The sequence below is a fragment of the Neolamprologus brichardi genome, chromosome 8 (assembly GCF_056152115.1).
Source record: "Neolamprologus brichardi isolate AB-2024 chromosome 8, ASM5615211v1, whole genome shotgun sequence".
Lineage (NCBI taxonomy): Eukaryota > Metazoa > Chordata > Actinopteri > Cichliformes > Cichlidae > Neolamprologus > Neolamprologus brichardi.
Window position 1 is genome coordinate 14,538,163 of NC_142111.1, and position 17,513 is coordinate 14,555,675.

At 38.8% G+C, this 17,513-nt stretch overlaps 2 protein-coding genes across 4 annotated transcripts in view; both read left to right on the forward strand.

Annotated features, from left to right (window-relative positions):
* The first annotated feature begins 10,956 nt into the window (after positions 1-10,956).
* LOC102782833 (cystine/glutamate transporter-like) lies at positions 10,957-14,575 on the forward strand. The gene is made up of 9 exons (XM_087845189.1): positions 10,957-10,983; positions 11,476-11,615; positions 11,781-11,825; positions 11,908-12,031; positions 12,101-12,204; positions 12,282-12,370; positions 12,662-12,811; positions 12,913-13,090; positions 14,106-14,575. The coding sequence occupies exons 1-7, from the start codon at positions 10,957-10,959 to the stop codon at positions 12,799-12,801; spliced, it is 669 nt and encodes a 222-aa protein (XP_087701315.1). The 3' UTR covers positions 12,802-12,811; positions 12,913-13,090; positions 14,106-14,575.
* Positions 14,576-15,184: 609 nt separating this feature from the next.
* The window catches only part of afap1l2 (actin filament associated protein 1 like 2), a 43,075-nt gene continuing 40,746 nt past the window's right edge, over positions 15,185-17,513 (forward strand). For 2 of the 3 annotated variants that reach the window (XM_006791230.3, XM_006791231.3), the window contains exon 1: positions 15,186-15,403. In XM_006791230.3, coding sequence (XP_006791293.2) covers positions 15,388-15,403 — 16 coding nt within the window. In that variant the 5' untranslated portion in view covers positions 15,186-15,387. Of the gene's footprint in view, positions 15,404-17,513 lie in introns of all 3 variants that reach the window. The other variant, XM_087844656.1, reaches the window with a different exon arrangement.

The window sequence follows — 17,513 nt, forward strand, 5'->3', positions numbered from 1 at the left end:
TCAGGTTAAAGAAAAACCAAACACAGCCTGCGCATGCGCACGGGAATGGAGTTCATTTAAAGGTAGAGTGTCGGGAATCTTTATAACTAGGCTATGCGGCAATTAAATTCTATTAAGCTTTATAAGGTCAAGCACACTGTTGAGTCCCGCTGACATATTATTTATTCTTAAAGCATCTCACAGGCAGAAGCCAGTAACTTACGGAACAGCTGTCACGTAATTATAATCACTGTTCAAAAAGTTGTTACATCTCTCTCCACGTGTAATAAATGTAAATACTAATAATAATAAAGCCCCCCCCCCCCCCCCCCCCCCCATTATTTATGTGATTTCAGCTTGTTTAAATACACAAAACTGAAGCAAAACTTACATGTTTAGGCTATATTTAGTTATTTAGTAGATGTACCGCAAATAATTGAATTTTTTTTCCAAACGTGTTTTGTTTTTGTTTGTTTGTTTGTTTATTACTAGAGGTAATATATGCAAAAATACATGTAAAGATAAAAGTAACAGTGGACGGTATGTTGCAGTCACATTTAACAGTCACATGTTGCAGTCCATGTGTAATGGACGGTTTTAATCATGGCCCTTCTATCTTCTTCAGAGTTTCCTCGTGGCAGCCAGTCTGCACACTTGGGGCAGTATGGTTTATGGTGGCTGTGCAGTAGTATTGGAGTGTGATCATTTAGTTTGTGTGAGTGGTAACTGTACTGCAACCTCCATCTGTCCTCTTTTCTGTAGCATAATCTTTAGCAGGGTCAGTGGATTTTTTTTATTAATTGATTTGCATCCCCTAAATGTTTATAAAATGAATAAAAGTGCTAAAGTTTTGATAACGATGCCACATTACTTTATTAAATTGTATTCATACATTTTGCTATAATTTACTGGGCATTATTATCCTGGAGGTGATGGTGGAAAAACAATTCAGCAAAACTTGTGGTTTCCATATGATTTTGAACAATTTGGTTTTAATAATTTTTCACAGCTTTGCTATGCACGTATAACCTCTGCATTTTAAGTACGTATACTGCCGGATCAATTCGTCTGTAAAGAGTTTATTACTCTCTGACACTCATGGTTGGTAAAATAAATCAGTGACGAGGTCACTGTGTGACCGCAGCTTTTTTTAAAAGTCATTTATCCTTCAAATGTTTGAAGATGCTCTATTGTGACTCTGCCCTACGTTAGATCCAGCCTGCCTCTGTGGAGAGGCACTTGTCTTTGTTTGGGAATGGGGCTCTCTATTGTGGTGACAGCTGCCAAGCTGAAGAAGCTGACACACAGCAAAGTATGCAGTTTCAGGATGCAGCTGTGAAGAGAGTGATATGATAGGTTTACTTTTATTTTTCTATACCATGCATATGGTGATTCATTGACAGATCGATCCTGGTATCTGCTATAGTAGATTTGAAATGGGTATAAAATAGGATGGACATCTACACCTTAACTGTACTGGCATTGTAATCAATAAGTTAATGTTTTAAATCACAATTACACCGTTTTTGAGTTACAACCCTTCAATTAAATATATGTTCTTTGTTAGGTAGATAATTTGTTGGGAAAAAGCCACATTTTTGTAGTTTTGCCTTGGTACACCACCACAGTGCAATTTAACTAAATCAATGTTTGAGTTTTACAAAACGTTTACATTGACTGTTCAGGAATTGCAGCCAATTTTATACAGCCTCTCATTCTCAGAGCCTCAAAATTAATCAAACAACTGCCCGACAAACAGTTTCACAGCCGGGGGAGGCCCCTTCCCTTGTTATTTCATGACAACCGTGCAGACAGAAACAGACAATATGTGAAGTTCATTCAGAGTGTTGAATTTGCATTTTACAGCTTTTCACTGTAATTTTAAATTTGAGGCCCAAAGAAATGTCAGTGCAACAATCTAGTAGATCCTTAAACAGAAAGAACTCACTAGGGAGCTCAGCAATAGCAGAAAGTCTCAAAGACTACAGAAGACCACTAACGTGCATGAATTGTTAACATGGGTTAAAGAAATTACTTTACAACATCTAACCAAACCAAGGATGCTCAAAAAGACAGGTGTATCAATGACATAGTCTACAATGAAGAGGTAACTTCATGAATGGAAAGACAAATGGCTTTACAAGAAGGTGCAAACCGCTGGTTACACTCAGAACAAGAAAGTCAAATTAGACTTTGCCAGAAAATAGAGTCTGAGTCTGCACAGCCCCCAGAAAGAAAAAAAAACTGTTTGGATAGATCAAACCTAAGATTTGCTTGTACTAGGATGATAGGAAGAAAAGCTTGGAGGAAAGAAACAACATGATGGTGGCAATGTGATAGTATGGTCATGTGACTCATGGCCACTAATGTTTATTGATTGAGTGACTGCTGATAGAAGCAGCAGGATAAATTCTGACATGTAAATTGCTATACTCTGCTCAGATTGAACCGAATACAGCAAACCAGTGTGAATGGACAAAAAACTAAGACAGTATAGCCGATGGACCTTTTTTCAGTTGCTGGAGACAAAAAACAGAAAGTCTGAAAGCAGCAAGTCAAAGCAGCTGCAGTAAATACCCCAGCATTTGGTGATGTCGGGCAGTCACTGACTGCAAAGGATATTGATCCAAGTATTAAAACAGTCCTATTATTAAGTCCTCTGAAAATGGAGTGGGGGTTGTGTGAACAGTTAATGCTAAAAATCTCTTTAATTAAAGCTGGAAAACTGCAATTGAATCACATGATAACTGATTGATTTCAAATCCTTAACAGCGATTTATTTCTGCACTTCCACAGCTTCACCTGCAGGTGCCACTGTTGCACAGCCACACGTTAAACGAATATTGCAATGTGACGAAGCCTCTTTTAATTAATGCATAATCAACAGCAACACTAAAACAGATTTTGCAATTAGGTTTATCTATACAGGGTAATCTGCTGGTTTTCCTTTAAGACAAAAAAAACTGCACAGTTGTGCTACATTACGAACAAGTGCAGCATGAAATTCCTCCAGAAACTGACCTTACATTCATTTATACTGCAGTTTACAGCTTTTTCATATTTTCAGACACATTGTTGGCTATATGTTGTCATAACTCAGTCATCATTCAAGTACTTGGAAGTGAGTAGCTGAAATCCTGTTTTATAAACTATCAGCTTCATCCCAGTTTGTGTTAGAGTCAGGGTTAATCTAATATGTGTATTTTGGATACTTACAATCCAAACTGTTAGGGATTTTATTCAGAATATAATCCTTTAAAAAAAATTCTATCAAAACTTTTTCCAGGCTATCAAAAGTCTGGGAGACATCATTTTAGTTGCCTCAAAAAGTATTGCCTTAGAATATCCTCAGCCTTCACGTGAGCCACCCAGACTCTTTGAAATCTGAAGAACCACTGTTTATTTTTCAAAGAGGTTAAATCATGATCATACATGATTCAAAAACAATATTATTCAGTTTTGACTTAGATCTCCTCCACTTAAGCCACGGGGAGAGCCTGCTGGCGTTTAGTCAGGTGCACGCACCTCTGTGGTGCAGGAAAATAGGCACCATCTCTACAAGGTGTAGTATTTCTGAAGCCAGTGCCCTCTACATTCTTCTTCTAACTTTTCCCAAAAAACAGGGAGGTAGAGCAGAGTCATTGGGTTTGACTTTTGCTGGAAATTCCCAGACCTAACAGTGAGTAGACGGCACATGGTTTAGACTGGGTTAGATGAAAATGCTCATATAAATGGGAGGTCTTTTTTCAAGGGGATTGAAGTGGTGCTTTATGTGTCTTTATATATGTGTGCAAACATGGCCCAAGATTCAATGAGAGTTTCAGTGCTAATTTGGAGCAATGTTGGTGACCTCTGTCCTCTGATTCACAGCCGAGGAATGCTCTTTTTGCTTCAATCAGCAGCAGAACCAAGGAGAGTAGCCTAGTCCACAGCAGCGCCCTTGACTCAAAAATGCAGTCACATAAACCTCAGGTGTTTAAAATCTCGCCACTGCTGTTACACAAATACATGCAAATACCTCTCTCTCTCTCTCTCTCACACACACACACACACACACACACACACACACACACAAACAAAAGGCAAGCATGATGACCCCAAATCATCCGAATCTGAATGTTTAGGACCTTGAACCTCCCGCGCAGTCAGGGCCTTACAAAGGTCTACTGCACAATAGGAATTCCCCAGTTGGATTAACTAGACAGTCCTTGGACACACACAGAAAGAGTGGAGGAGAAAAATGCCGGACCACCCCTGTTTTCAGTTCATGCTGAGCCACCATGCCTGACTCACATTCACACTTTAAACACTCACTGAATGCAGTATGATAAAGGCATGGGTCAAACGATTCAGAACGGCGTTCCGGCACTTTTTGTTAAATCTTATAAGACGTTTAATACAAAATAATGTAAAGTCAATCTTGTTTTTCATGTAGTCCGCCCTGGCCCTTCCAGTGGATGCCATGGAAGCAGCTAAGTCACCACGTGTTGTCACCCGCACACATCCTCAGAGTGGTGTTGATGCAAAGAAGATGCAGGGACAAGATGTTTCTTGAAGTGGCGTCTAATTTCAAATGCAACACTTCAAATAGCTCAACGAATATCACCAAAGAAACAAACTGTTCTGTAACATTTGCAACACGCTGCGTCTGCGAGCCACCGTTATCTGCAGTTGGTGTAGTCGCAGTTTCCTGGAAGAAAAAGAAAAGTGAGTGTGAGATAAGTTCACACATAGAGATGGAGGAAGACAAAAGAGAAAGAGGTCAGGAGAGGAAGATGGGAGGGTCTCTTCAAAGGTAAGGACCAGAAATTTAAAGCTTATATGTGAACAACAATGAATGCTATTAGATATGTCAGATTAACCATTAAAATTAAATTTAAATAATATAATGGATCAAAGTAGGCATCCAGATACCTTTAACTATGGCTGCTGACTTACAAGACCGGTTCCTAGAAGTAGTAATCATGAGTAATTTTAATTTAAGCTACTGATGTTCTTTCCAAATTCAAATGTTTTACTAGCATTATACTGGTTTCACTTATTCCCCAAATCTCACTTTAACCACTGGATGAAGCACAGAATAGGCTTACATCATCTGCTAGTCATAGTTTCAAGCCTAGGATCTGAAAAAAGAAAAAACAGAACGATGTTTCTCTAAAAGAGATTAAAAGCATTTCCTTAATTAAAATTTGGATTTATTAATGGAAAGAAAAAGAAAGGGTGTTGATCCTACCTCGCAAACAATAATTTGATCAAAGAAAATTTACGTATAGGTCACATGACCTTGTGGACACAGACGTCTTTGTTTGATGATGAAGACAATGAAAAGTGGTTGAAATATCTGTAAGAATCAAAAAAGTGGGCAAAGATGCAAATACATACTCTTTATTCATTATCATGTTCACTCGTCTTAATGTTTTGTTTTTTATGGCCTGTGTGAAATCCTGTGAAAAACCGAGTAGCCTACACCCGATGATTCAGTTCGACCATCTTTAGCAGCAATAATTTGAAGTAATCATTTTTTCTCTGACTTTATCGGTCTCTTACATTATGGAGGAATTTCGGCCCACTCTTCCTTACATCACTGGGCTTCAGTTCTTTTGAGATTTGGAGGTGTTCATTAATCCGCAGCTGTCTTTGGAGTGTTGCAGCACTATTTGTTTTTCAGCAATTCTGTTGTAGACTTGCTCATGTCCTTGAGATTGCTGTTCCACTAACCCAATTTCAATCAAGATGTAGCTGTTGGACTGATGGGCTCACTTTGACTCTAGAATACTTTGGTATTCTAGAGGAATTCATGGTCAACTTAATGACTGCAAGGTGCCCTAGTCCTCTGGTAAAATTGGATGTCTTGAGAACGGTCTCGAGACCACTTTTATGTGGTCTTGGTCTTGTCTTGGTCTCGATGGACTTTGGTCTTGGTCTTGTCTTGGTCTCGGATCCCTCAGTCTTGTCTTGGTTTCGCTGTCTCAGATCGACATAGTGGTCAGGAGATTTGGAGTCAACAGTATCCATGACACACAACGTAACGTTCGATAATGTGTCATGCGCAAAAGCATCAGCTCTAAGAGCCGTGCTTACAGAGTGCTTTGTAGTGAATCAGAAGAGTCGACTCCCATTGAGTGAGAGCCGGCTCATCACTTAATTGCCTTTCGCTGCTCAGCTCTCACACAGTGGCTCAGCTATGCTCCAGTCCCTCCATATTGTGGCCAATCACATGCGAGGATATAGGACAATATCATTATGTGAAAAACAGAGAGGGTGAGAGACGAGACAGTCAAGTGGAGCGTGAGTCTGTCCTCTCAGTAAGTTGAGTGAGACTGTAGACAGCAGCGAGGAGGGCTGTGCGAGTGCATCGCAAAAACACATAAATATGCCTGACACCCGTGGCTGCAGTTTGAAGACTTTTTTTGTCTTGGTCTTGGTCTCGTCTCGACTTTGTCTTGGTCTTGACTCGGTCCGTCTTGGTCTTGGTCTTGTCTTGGTCTCGATACCCTCTGGTCTTGGTATTGTCTTGGTCTTGGTTTAGGCGGTCTTGACTACAAGTCTTTACTCTGGCTTCAAAGCGAGTCCATTACCACTCCACCGCTTTGAAAGGTTCAATGAGATGTCTGTGCTGATATGCTGTATTTGGTTTTCACTCAAATTGGCGCTATACATTATGACTAAACATCTCCACTTGAATTCTGTCTGTCCAAATGAAAGAAGTCTTGTTGTTTGTTCGGGGAAACAACTTTTCTAACCATGCTGCCATGTTCTTTATAGCACAAAGAGGCTTTTTCCTGGCACACTGCACAGCCTGATCTTGAGTTGAATTTACTTGGACGTCCACTCTTGGGATGCTTGCAGCATCTTGTTAACACACTTGAGTGCTTTAGACCTGCAAACTGCCAAAACTTCTACTTTCCACGAGGTGGTCACACTTACTGGTGATCAGTTAAACAAGGGGATTTGTAGCACCTGCTTGTTCATTCCTATGGGAACAGTGAATGTGGACTTTCTTTTTCACACGCCTGTAGAAAGTCTAGTTATTACCATTTCTATCTACTAACACATAGTGGCATGGAAGCCTCTCATCTGTCCTAGTTAAGCTGTTAAAACACTTTAGCTATTTTTCTTAATTAATGAATGAATTATTTTTCTGTGCACTCAAACTTTTTCATTTAGAAAAAGAAATATGGACATATAGATATCAAGATATAGGCCTCTAGAAGCTTAATCATACCCTGCCTTGACATTACCAGTGTTAAAACACCATCAGATAAATTGCTTGTTTTCCGTCTAGACTTAAAAAATTGATGATCATATGTAGTGGTTGCTCCTGGTTTTAAAATTGCAAGACTGTCATCTGTGCTGATTCATGTCAGTAAAATCTACAACTAATCTCTCTGTTATTTTGTATCTTGTTTTGTCCTTGAATCACAATAGCTTGTTCTTTTATAAATACACTGTGTCATTTATCATGGTTGGGACAAGGTGTCTGACATGTAGGCTTTAACATTTACAATATATTATGTTGACTACACTTTAATCACAAAGGTAATAAATTCTTAATGTAGCCCTTAATATGCTCAGACAGATAGTTTCACAATGCATTAGAGTGCTTTAGCAGCCTTTCAAGTGGATAGTTTATAATGTTAATATTTAAAAATGCAGTCTGCAGAGATGATATAAACCACATTGCTTAGGTTTACACTAATACAGCTTCACATTGTAAACATTTTACTCCCATACTGGTCAAACAATCTTCAAAAAGGTTTATTTAACTTGACAAAGAAACGTGGGACAATCTGTAGCTGAATTATTTTCATAAATTTGTAAATATCAGTGACGTGTTGTGACTTTTACAGGAAGGGAAGCAGTGATAAATGAACATTTTGTAGTAGGTATAGACAAATGAGAACACATAAACTGTGTGAAACCAGAGGAAAATGACAGCTTGTGTGAACCTTGTTAAAAGTAGCTATGTGCAGTCTATGTAGCTGTTTCTGCAACATCCCAACTCTTTTCTCTTTGAGTCTAAAAGGACTCTGACAAGCTCCACACAAAAGCGTCAAGGCTTAAAGCTGTTATATTTAATGGCTGAAGTTTGGAAGAGTACTGGCTTTGTTCCCTAGTCAGGCTGGACAATGGAGTAAGAGCGAGTGAACACAGAAAAGCGTGTAGGTCGAGGCTTCTTTCTGTTATAGCTTCAAGCTCATTTACTTTGTGACCTGCAGCCACGGACAAATGGGACACACACAGGTGAATAAAGAGGACGATAACAAGAAGAAGACGGATGAGGAGCTGGTGCACCTTCGGAGGGAGATCGGGCTGCTGCCTGCTGTATCTTTATCATGGGAACAGTGGTGGGCAGTGGGATCTTCATTGCACCGAAGGGAGTCCTAATGAACAGTGGCAGCGTGGGGCTGTCACTTCTAGTGTGGGGACTGTGTGGGGTCCTCTCCTTGTTTGGTAAGATCTGAATAAAGTGTATTCTGTTTCTGCATTCATGGTCAAAAACTCTTGTCTTTTAAAAGCTGTATTTATGTCTCAAGCTTAAAGTTCCATAAACTGTAAATTAAAGATGTCAATTCATTGTTTTGTGAACTACACATTTTGAAGCATCGTGTTGCAAGCTCGGTTATCAAAGTTTATCAGAGTTCATCAATAATTACAGATGTAAAAATAAATCTCTTAAGCTGGTCATATTAAGTAAGAGTCTATATTTATTTCAATTTAAATATTTAATAACATATATAAATATTAAATGTAATAGGTATCTTCAATGTATACATTTGTCTAAAAACAAAAAAATCTGATTTGAGCCCAAGATGACGATCAAATTCTTTAAAGGTTTTGTCAGAAAGGCCTTTGATTGTCAAATCACAATCAAAAAATGTTCATGTGCTTATTGTCTGTTCTTCCAGAGGCACTGTGCTATGCTGAACTAGGCACCACTTTTACAAAATCAGGGGGTCACTGCACGTATCTATTGGAGACATTAGGACCCCTTCCTGCTTTCCTCCGACTCTGGGTTGAGTTCTTATTTATCAGGTAAGTTGTTTTTCGTGAGGTCCTAGAGCATAGGTCTCAAACTCTGGCCCGCGGGCCAAATTTGGCCATGCCAAATTACTATTAGAGCTGGCCTACTGGTATTATACAGCTAATATATATATCGTTAATATTAAGCTTTGCTTGTTCCATATTCAGTTTTTCAGCAAAACTTGTTTGAGTCCATAAGAAAAGATCCATTCTTTTATCTGGAGGAAGATTTTTTTTTCAATAAATATTAATGTTAGCCAGTTTTGAATTTTGGCCCACTGTGTATTTGAGTTTGACACCCCTGTCCTAGAGTTATAAAATAGAATCAGCGCTTAATTGCTGAAAATATTTTTAATATCCAGACCAGCTGCGACTTCCCTCGTGTCCTTGGCCTTCGGTCGTTATGTGGTGGAGCCGTTCTTTGTACCATGTGCTGCTCCGACAATGCTAATCAAACTTGTGAGCATCCTTGGAGTGAGTGAGTACTTTTCAGTTCTCAGTATTGTGCAAAAGTCTTGAGTCTACCTTGATTTCTTTATGTTTTGCTTCCAAATAGACTGTCTTGTAATAATTTTTCTCTAATTTCTTTAGCTGACTCTATGAAGAACAGAAAAGATAACAGGGCAAGAAATTGTATTTTTGCTCTCACAAAGTGATTCCTAAAGTGTTATTAGCCAAAAGCTTCTCAGATGTGCAGTGTTTCCTTTAAAATGTTGAGGAAATGGAAAAAAAGTGGTTAAAAGAATCTGTAGCAGATGAACAAAATCCAATAAACGTGACCTTAAGTTATAGGAAAAATCCAGCAGAGACTGAGGTATGCATCTAGGCCTTCAGGTAATCCATCTAAAATTCACAGAAGCCGTATTAGAAATGGTCTAAGTGGAAGAGTGTCTGTTACAAAGCCACTGAGGTATGCTACAATACAACTAACTGAAAGTCTGGTTTCATGGAATATTGTTTTGTTCAAATCATTGAGGTACAACAGTGAGTGTCTGAACCAGCTGTAAAACACAGTGGAGGCTCTGTCATGGTTTGGGGCTTGATTTCATGCTGTGATTTTGGGGATCTTGTCAAATTTGTTGGAATTCTGAACACACAAAAGAAACGTATGACTTTTATAAACCTTTCAATATCAGCTGGAAAGTATCTGGCTGGGAATATTTTCATTTTTCAGCTTGAAATGATCCCAAATACACTGCCAAAGCAGTAAAAGTATATGTGAATAGAAAAACACACAATGGAAAACTATCAGTCATGGACTCAAATCAGAGCTCAGATCTGATCTTGACAAAAATCAGCTTGACAGAGGAAAGAAAAGGAGGCAGCCAACATGTAAAGAAGATCTTTGAATGTCCTTCAAGAAGCCTGGGGAACTAGGGAGTTCAAGAATAAAGGTCAGAGTACCAAATCTTTAAAGCTCATTTAAATTGTAAAAACAGGTTTCTGCAATTTTGTACAAACTTGTTTTGCCTATACACTTCCAAACAGAACACATATTTCCATGCATGCAGACATTTTATTCATTCATCTATTTCTCATTTTCCTAGCAAAATATAAAGAAATGAAAAATGACTCAACAACTTTGCGCAGTCCTGTATTTTATTTTTTTTACATGTTTGTATTATACAAACCACAATAGTTTATTTTGCCAGTTGTTTATCTTTGTGTCTCTGTTTCATTAAGATGTTTGCTTTAGTCCTCATCATCATCCTGGGCGTCATTGCTTTGGTCAAAGGTGGGAACACGTAATTGTTATTTCTGAAGACACAGACTTCCTAACTGTAAAGATCCACCCAAAAAAGAAATTAAAAAATACATTGTCATATTTGGAAAGTTAATATACAACACAACAAGGCAACTTCTAAAAAAAGTAGGGAAGCTGTATAAAATATAAATAACAACAGAATGCAATAATTTTCAAATCAAATTAGACTGTGGTGAAATTTTTCAAAAATGCCGGGCAACAAAAAGCTGAAAAAAGTTAGAAATACTAAAAAGAACCAGCTTCAGGAACTAATTAGGTTAACTAGCAACAAATAAGTATAGTATTATGGATATAAGAAGAGCATTTTTAGAGAGCCAGAGTTTCTCAGAAGTAGAAATGTGCTGAGGTTCACTACTCTGCAAAAAAAAAAAAAAAAAAAAAAAAAATCAGAATAATGTAACATTCTTGCACAGTGGTAAAACATGGCCTTGGCCCAAATTTTTGTTCAATTGAAAATAAGACATTGCTTTTCAGAGACTGGGATTTTCTCAGTGTGATCATTCAATATATTTTCCATGTTCAGTTGTGCACAAAATATGGGTTAAAATATAAGATTTGTAAATTCTTACATCGTTTTTTGTACATTTTTACACAGCAACCCAAATTTTGCAGAATTGATTTTGTACTACTACTACTACCACTACCACTAATAATAATAATAATAATAATAATAATAATAATAATAATAATAATTACAATGCATTCAGTTGGTTGTCACTATCTCTTTGTGTATCATCCTTTTTGCAGGAAAGACTGAAAACTTCCAGAATGGTTTTGAGTTTGAATCATTAACATTAGACAGGCTGCCTCTCGCCATCTATAATGGCCTATATGCCTACAGTGGATGGTAAGCAAACATATTATATCAGGAGAGCTGCTACAAATACAAACAATTTTAACATGTTTTGGGGTTGTTGTTTTTTTTACCACAAAACTATTTGGCTTAGATTTGTCCATTAAATCATACTGTTACAAACATCAGATGCCTGTGTGGTTCCTTATTTTTCTTAAGGTTTTATTTGAACTTTGTCACAGAAGAGGTCAAAAATCCAAGCAGGTAGATTGCATCTTCATTTTTTTTTCTCAGACCAAGTTGGCTGCAGCTCTTATATCACTCTGTCTGTATCCTGTCTTAACAGAAACATCCCACTGGCAATAATCTCGTCTATGGTGACCGTGACAGTCTTATATGTGCTTGTTAATGTGGCCTACTACACTATGTTGGCTCCCACTGAGCTGCTGCTGTCTGATGCTGTGGCTGTGGTACATCACATTCTGTACTGTATTAAAAAAGAAAATCAGAGTTTGTGTGATAAGCTCTCTGTCCCGCAGACATTCGCCACCTGTGCTCTTCAGGGATTGGATTCTGTAATTCCAGTACTTGTGGCCTTATCTTGCCTCGGAACACTTAATGGTGGCATCTTTGTGTCACCAAGGTATTCTGACCTCGTAAAACATGATTACTGCCATCTTTTCTGTGGCTTTGAATTCATGTGAGAGCTCTGTCTTGCAGGATGCTTCTCGTTGGAGCCAGAGAGGGCTACTGGCCACAGATCTTTTCCACAATCCATATCCGCAGACACACCTGCTTTGCTGTTAATGGTAAAGAGCTGTCCACACATTATAAACCAGTCATCTGCGTAAATAAATAGTAAAACGCTTTGAAAATAAAGTACAGAAGACAAGGCGTTGGTCAAAAACTCTCAAAGTAGAATGTTTAATTTCAACCAAGAATAAGTCCTAATATTTTATTGTGAATATCTTATTAAATATATTTAAACTGTATATTTAATTCACCTTAAAAAGATATGAAATGATTCTTGATTCTGTGTATTTAATCACTGTGTGTGTAACAGTGACATAAGAGTTACTCTGTTTTCTGTGTGTCTCCAGTACCCACTGATGGTGATCATGTTAATCAATGGAGATATTTCTCAGCTCATCAGCCTTACCTCCTTTTCTCATTGGTTCTTCATTGCCTTGGCAACCTTGGGGATGCTCATCCATCGATATCGTTTCCCCCTCCACCCTAGACCTTTTAAGGTTAGCATATTGTACTGAATTGCAAAGCCTTTTTGTTAAACTGAACAATTTATTGGTTTGTTTGTTTATGTATTTGCTACATTGTGGTTATTAACATTAAGGTGCCGTTGGTCGTCGCAGTCATCTTCACAGCGGTGTCTTTCTTCATTGTGGGTCTCTCTCTTTACTCGGGCCCTTGGAACACAGGATGTAGTTGTGTCCTTACATTGTCTGGGGTTCCAGTTTACTACATGACCGTCTACCACTTTTGCTTGCCCCCTACATGGAGGCAAATCTTCAGTAAGTCTCATACCTGCAAAGCATTTGAAGTCCTAGTCCATCTGTCCTGCATACTGTTACACATTCAAAGCATCGTGTCTGAGTCTCTCACAGAAACACGTGGTTGTTGTGAAAACACTGCGTCACTGCAGTTTTGCCTTAAAATGTATTATCCAGATTCTTTTGATGGGGAAGTCTAGCACCTGTTTGCATGTAAAATCTAGGTGGTTTTCCATCAGCTGGAAGTGAAATCATGCAATATGCATACTCATTTTGTTACAAAACACCCATGTGAATGAGGAAGTTAATGACAGAAATCAACTCCTTGCAGAACATGGACACTTTTATTTATAGTAGTGCTGAAACTTCTATACTCCTATTGCTATCTTACAAATACCCATAAGTCCAATATAAGAGGTGTAAGCAATAATAATAGAATGATAGTTTTATTATTTATTTATTTATTTTATTTTGAAAATACAGTGACCACAATGTGGATAACACAGGAACCACAAAGTTTTCCAGTTTTCCACGTAATGCACTTTTTATTAAAGATTTGATTTATTAAGGGAAAAATGCTATTCAACAAAGACGAATGGGCCAAAATTCCTCCACAGCGATGTAAAACACTCATTGTCAGTTATCGTCTTAATTGCAGTTCTTGCTTCTAAGGGTGGTACAACAACTACTTTTTCACACCGGGAAGGTTTGGATAACATTTTTGCCTTAATAAACAAAATGATCATTTAAAGACTGCATTTTGGATTGATTGGTGTTATCTTTGTCTAAGATTATACATTTTTTGAAGAAACATGGGAAACATGTAAGTGTGACCAAAAAAATAAATAGAAGAAATCAGGAAGTGATACAAATACATCTTCACAGCACTGTATGTGAAACACGAACCTTGGGCTATTATTAATCATCAGACTCTGAGCTGGGTCAGACCATTCTTTAGGAAGACAGAAAGACAAACATCTTAAGAAAGAGAGGGCTTCTTGACCTGTGCATAATACTGTTTCTCCGATATTCCCAGATTATTGCAGCAAGCAGCTGCAGATCCTTCTTGAAGTGGCTCAACAGGAAGTCAAGACATGCAGATATCCTGCTTTCTACTTATATACTTCCTGGATAGCATCTTGACAGGTTCTAAAATTTTTGGAATAGCAAAGGGAGAAATTAAACAAAAAGCAAATCCTCAAGGTGACTGCTGATGGGATCTTGAAGCTGCCAAGATCTGTAGGAGCCATAAAACATTGTTCTATCCGAAGGCTGTGTTTTATTCCTGTCATGGTTCCTTTAGATCTTTTTTTTTTTTAAAAAAAGAACTATTGGTTATTTCATGTTTTTCTTTTGCTGTCACTGAATATTTTAGAATGTTTTTCTTTTTAACCCCCCTTTTTGTTTATTTTTTAAATAAATCTTGCTTTTTTTCTCTTCTATATTCACCTACATATTCATATTCTGTGTCTGCATTGAATAAACACAATATGTTCACGTCTTCAAATACCAGAGTGCGTGTCGTGCGTTTTAATCATCTTCTGGAGCATGATCTGCTACTCCGCTTCACATTCCTCCCATACTTCCACCCGGTCACGGTTCTCCCACGGGGATTCTCGATTGTTTAAGCAGAGAACTTCACTTTTCTGCTGCAGGAGAGAACGAGAGAGCTGGAAGGCAACAGGAACTCACTTTCATGTGAGTGCTTATTAGCAGTCAAGGATGCCAATCCAAGATTTGGTAAACAGCAGTTTCTCCCTTTCTGGATTTGGAGGATTTCTGGTGTTTGCCTGAGGATTGGTTATGTTACGGTAAAAACATAACCAATTGACATGAAACAGGTTCCTCTCTTTAGCATTAGCCTTTTATTCGACCCAAGATAGGCAACTGAAGCACAGCAGAGAAACAGATAAAATGAGCTTCTGGATACGCAGACTTCCCTTTAGTTTCCACTTTAGCGCACGCATTTAAATGCCCTTAAAGACAGCTCGTTTCCCCAGTTTGTCACTGAAAGTCTACGGGCGTGGATGTTTGAATGACACCTGGATGATGGTCTTGAAGCAGCGACGTAGTCTCTGTCTGGATGCTGCAAACTTGGAGGTGGAGGAGGTGTGGCAAAAAAGAGAGATGAGGAACAAGAGGAGAGCGCTGTTGTTCCGTCACAACTCAGCGTGTCCGGCTCAGTCAGTGTATTGTTGAAAACGGGAGGGTCGGGCTACATTCCGCATTAGTTGCAGAAGTAGTGCCATCATTGGGGAACTTGGCCGCAAAGTTTCGTTGGGATTGATTCGTTTTATGAGAGCTGAAGGGGCGAGCGAATGGAGAAGCACAAAGGTAAGAGGAGAGGTTTTGTGTCAAGAACATGAGAAAGAGCTGCTGACTTCTCGGGTGGGATTGGTGACACTGCTTTCTTGTGAACTATCTCTTTACGCATATATTTTAAAACAGTTGTAATAAAAAAAAGTGGTACTGTGCAACACGCAGGGTAGACAAAAACTGGCTTGCGGTGAATAATTACTCGTGATTTTTACATGGGCGAATCTGCTGCTGTGACTTTATATACTTTCGAAATGAAAGATTAAGAAAAGCATCTTCAGATAAAAGTTGTTTCGGTTGTGCTTGTTCTGCTCTGCTGTGCTGTGCTGGAATAACACACTGTTTTCAACATGTGGATCATTTAACTGTCGGTCACCTGCCACTCATTAAGGATGTAACCAAAATAACCCGGGACACGAAGATGGCTTTTCCACGACCATTCAAAGTTGGGTTCCATAAAATTGTTTACACTGTGGCTTCTGATGAATTCCATTAGCTGCAACATCGTTCTCACAGCATTCCTCAAATTCCTGTGGTTATTTGCTCGCGAGGGGATGAGCAAGGTCGTTTTAATGCTTCCTGATTAACACAATCAGAGTTTAAAATAAAGTTAGGTGAATCTCATCTCGCTTGCCTAACTGCAAAAGAAAAAAAAACATCGCTCTTTGGACCTCTGCAGTGCTGAGAGGAGTGACTGTCCGACTCCTGGCTGGAGTAGAAACAATGGCAACTAGTCAAAAAAGTCTTGCTCCCACATTCCCGTTTACCAGCTGACTGGTGAGCCCAGACTGCTAACTCCCACAGCCCATCAGATTACACAGTCAGTGTTTCAAGCAGCCACTTACAGAGGTGTTTTATGCGTATGTGCATTTTTCACCCACTGTGGGAGAATACCAGCTAAGGCTTTTGACTGATCGTTTTTTTCTGTTCTTTTCACATATCCCTTATGTTTGTTTTTGTCTTAGCTGAACACAGATATATCTGGAAATGTTTTTATTGGGCTCAGAGGAATTTTCCTCTCTTTTGTTACCCGCCCTTCCTCCCAAGATTATGACAGATAATTTGACAATGACAAAAACATCAATGATATAATAACACGTAATAACATGTAATAACATCCGTCGCCCTAATGAAACAAACAGTGATGTTGTCATGTTTTAGGACCGATGATATTACAGCGATCGTCCACCAGGGGAGCCACGTTGCTCACTTCACCGCCTGCTGTGTGTGTGTCAGTGGTTTTAAAAGTAGTAAGAAGTGAGATTTGCACCACTTTCATTTGATGCCTATCAGGTAATCCTGATAGGGGATAAAGGTGTTTAAAATGCCAATGATTCGATGAATTATGAGTCAGCAATGAAGGGGAGGCAGAGGCAACAGACTTGCAGTGGGGATGTAATTGATTAGAGAAGGGCAGAATTGGGAGGGTAAGAAACAGGCTGCAGAGAATAAGTCGGTGTGTTCAGGCTGAAAAAAAGGGAAAAAAGCTGGACTGTACCTCTTTTGGCAGCGCACTAGGACAATGAATTACTAACAGCCACAGGCAACCATTGGAGGGGGTACAGTAAAGGGAAACCTGGGAAAATTCAGGGAGGCCGATGACAAGGAAAGGTATTATTTAGTATTCTGGAAATGTTTCGTGCTTCTGAAATCTGACTCGTTCCGGTTTTCTTCCAGAGAAGCAGCCCAGCAGCTCATGCCACTGATTCTCACACCTTGTGCCAGAGATGAGGATCGAATTAGTTCAGCCACCTGAAGCTTTGTTTGGTTTCCATGACCTCTGGGCTGTCGTGAGACATATTTGAGAATCGATTATTACAAAAGAGAACGCACACTTCTGCAGCTCAGCCAAGAGACGATTAGAGCCCTTTTTACTCAGCCATTGGCCCTGAGCTCGCTTTGCCCTGCACCTAATTAAAACCCACATGCTGGTGTTTTAGCCCACAAAATATTAAATAATCAGAGCGGTCGAAATAGTTATACAGTCCTCTTTTTTCACAGATTACTTACTGATACCAGATGTCTTGTTAACTGTGTCTTTATCAGCTGATAAATGGATGAAGTCCTTATACACCATCATATTTTCATAGTATTGGCTTGACATAGAAATTATACATTCATAATATAC

Coding starts and splice junctions, on each gene's coding strand:
- LOC102782833 (XM_087845189.1), top strand. CDS start 10,957: ATGCCGGGCAACAAAAAGCTGAAAAAA. Junction 12,032..12,100: donor TGTCTGATGCTGTGGCTGTG/GTACATCACATT, acceptor TCTGTCCCGCAG/ACATTCGCCACCTGTGCTCT. Junction 12,205..12,281: donor GGCATCTTTGTGTCACCAAG/GTATTCTGACCT, acceptor TCTGTCTTGCAG/GATGCTTCTCGTTGGAGCCA.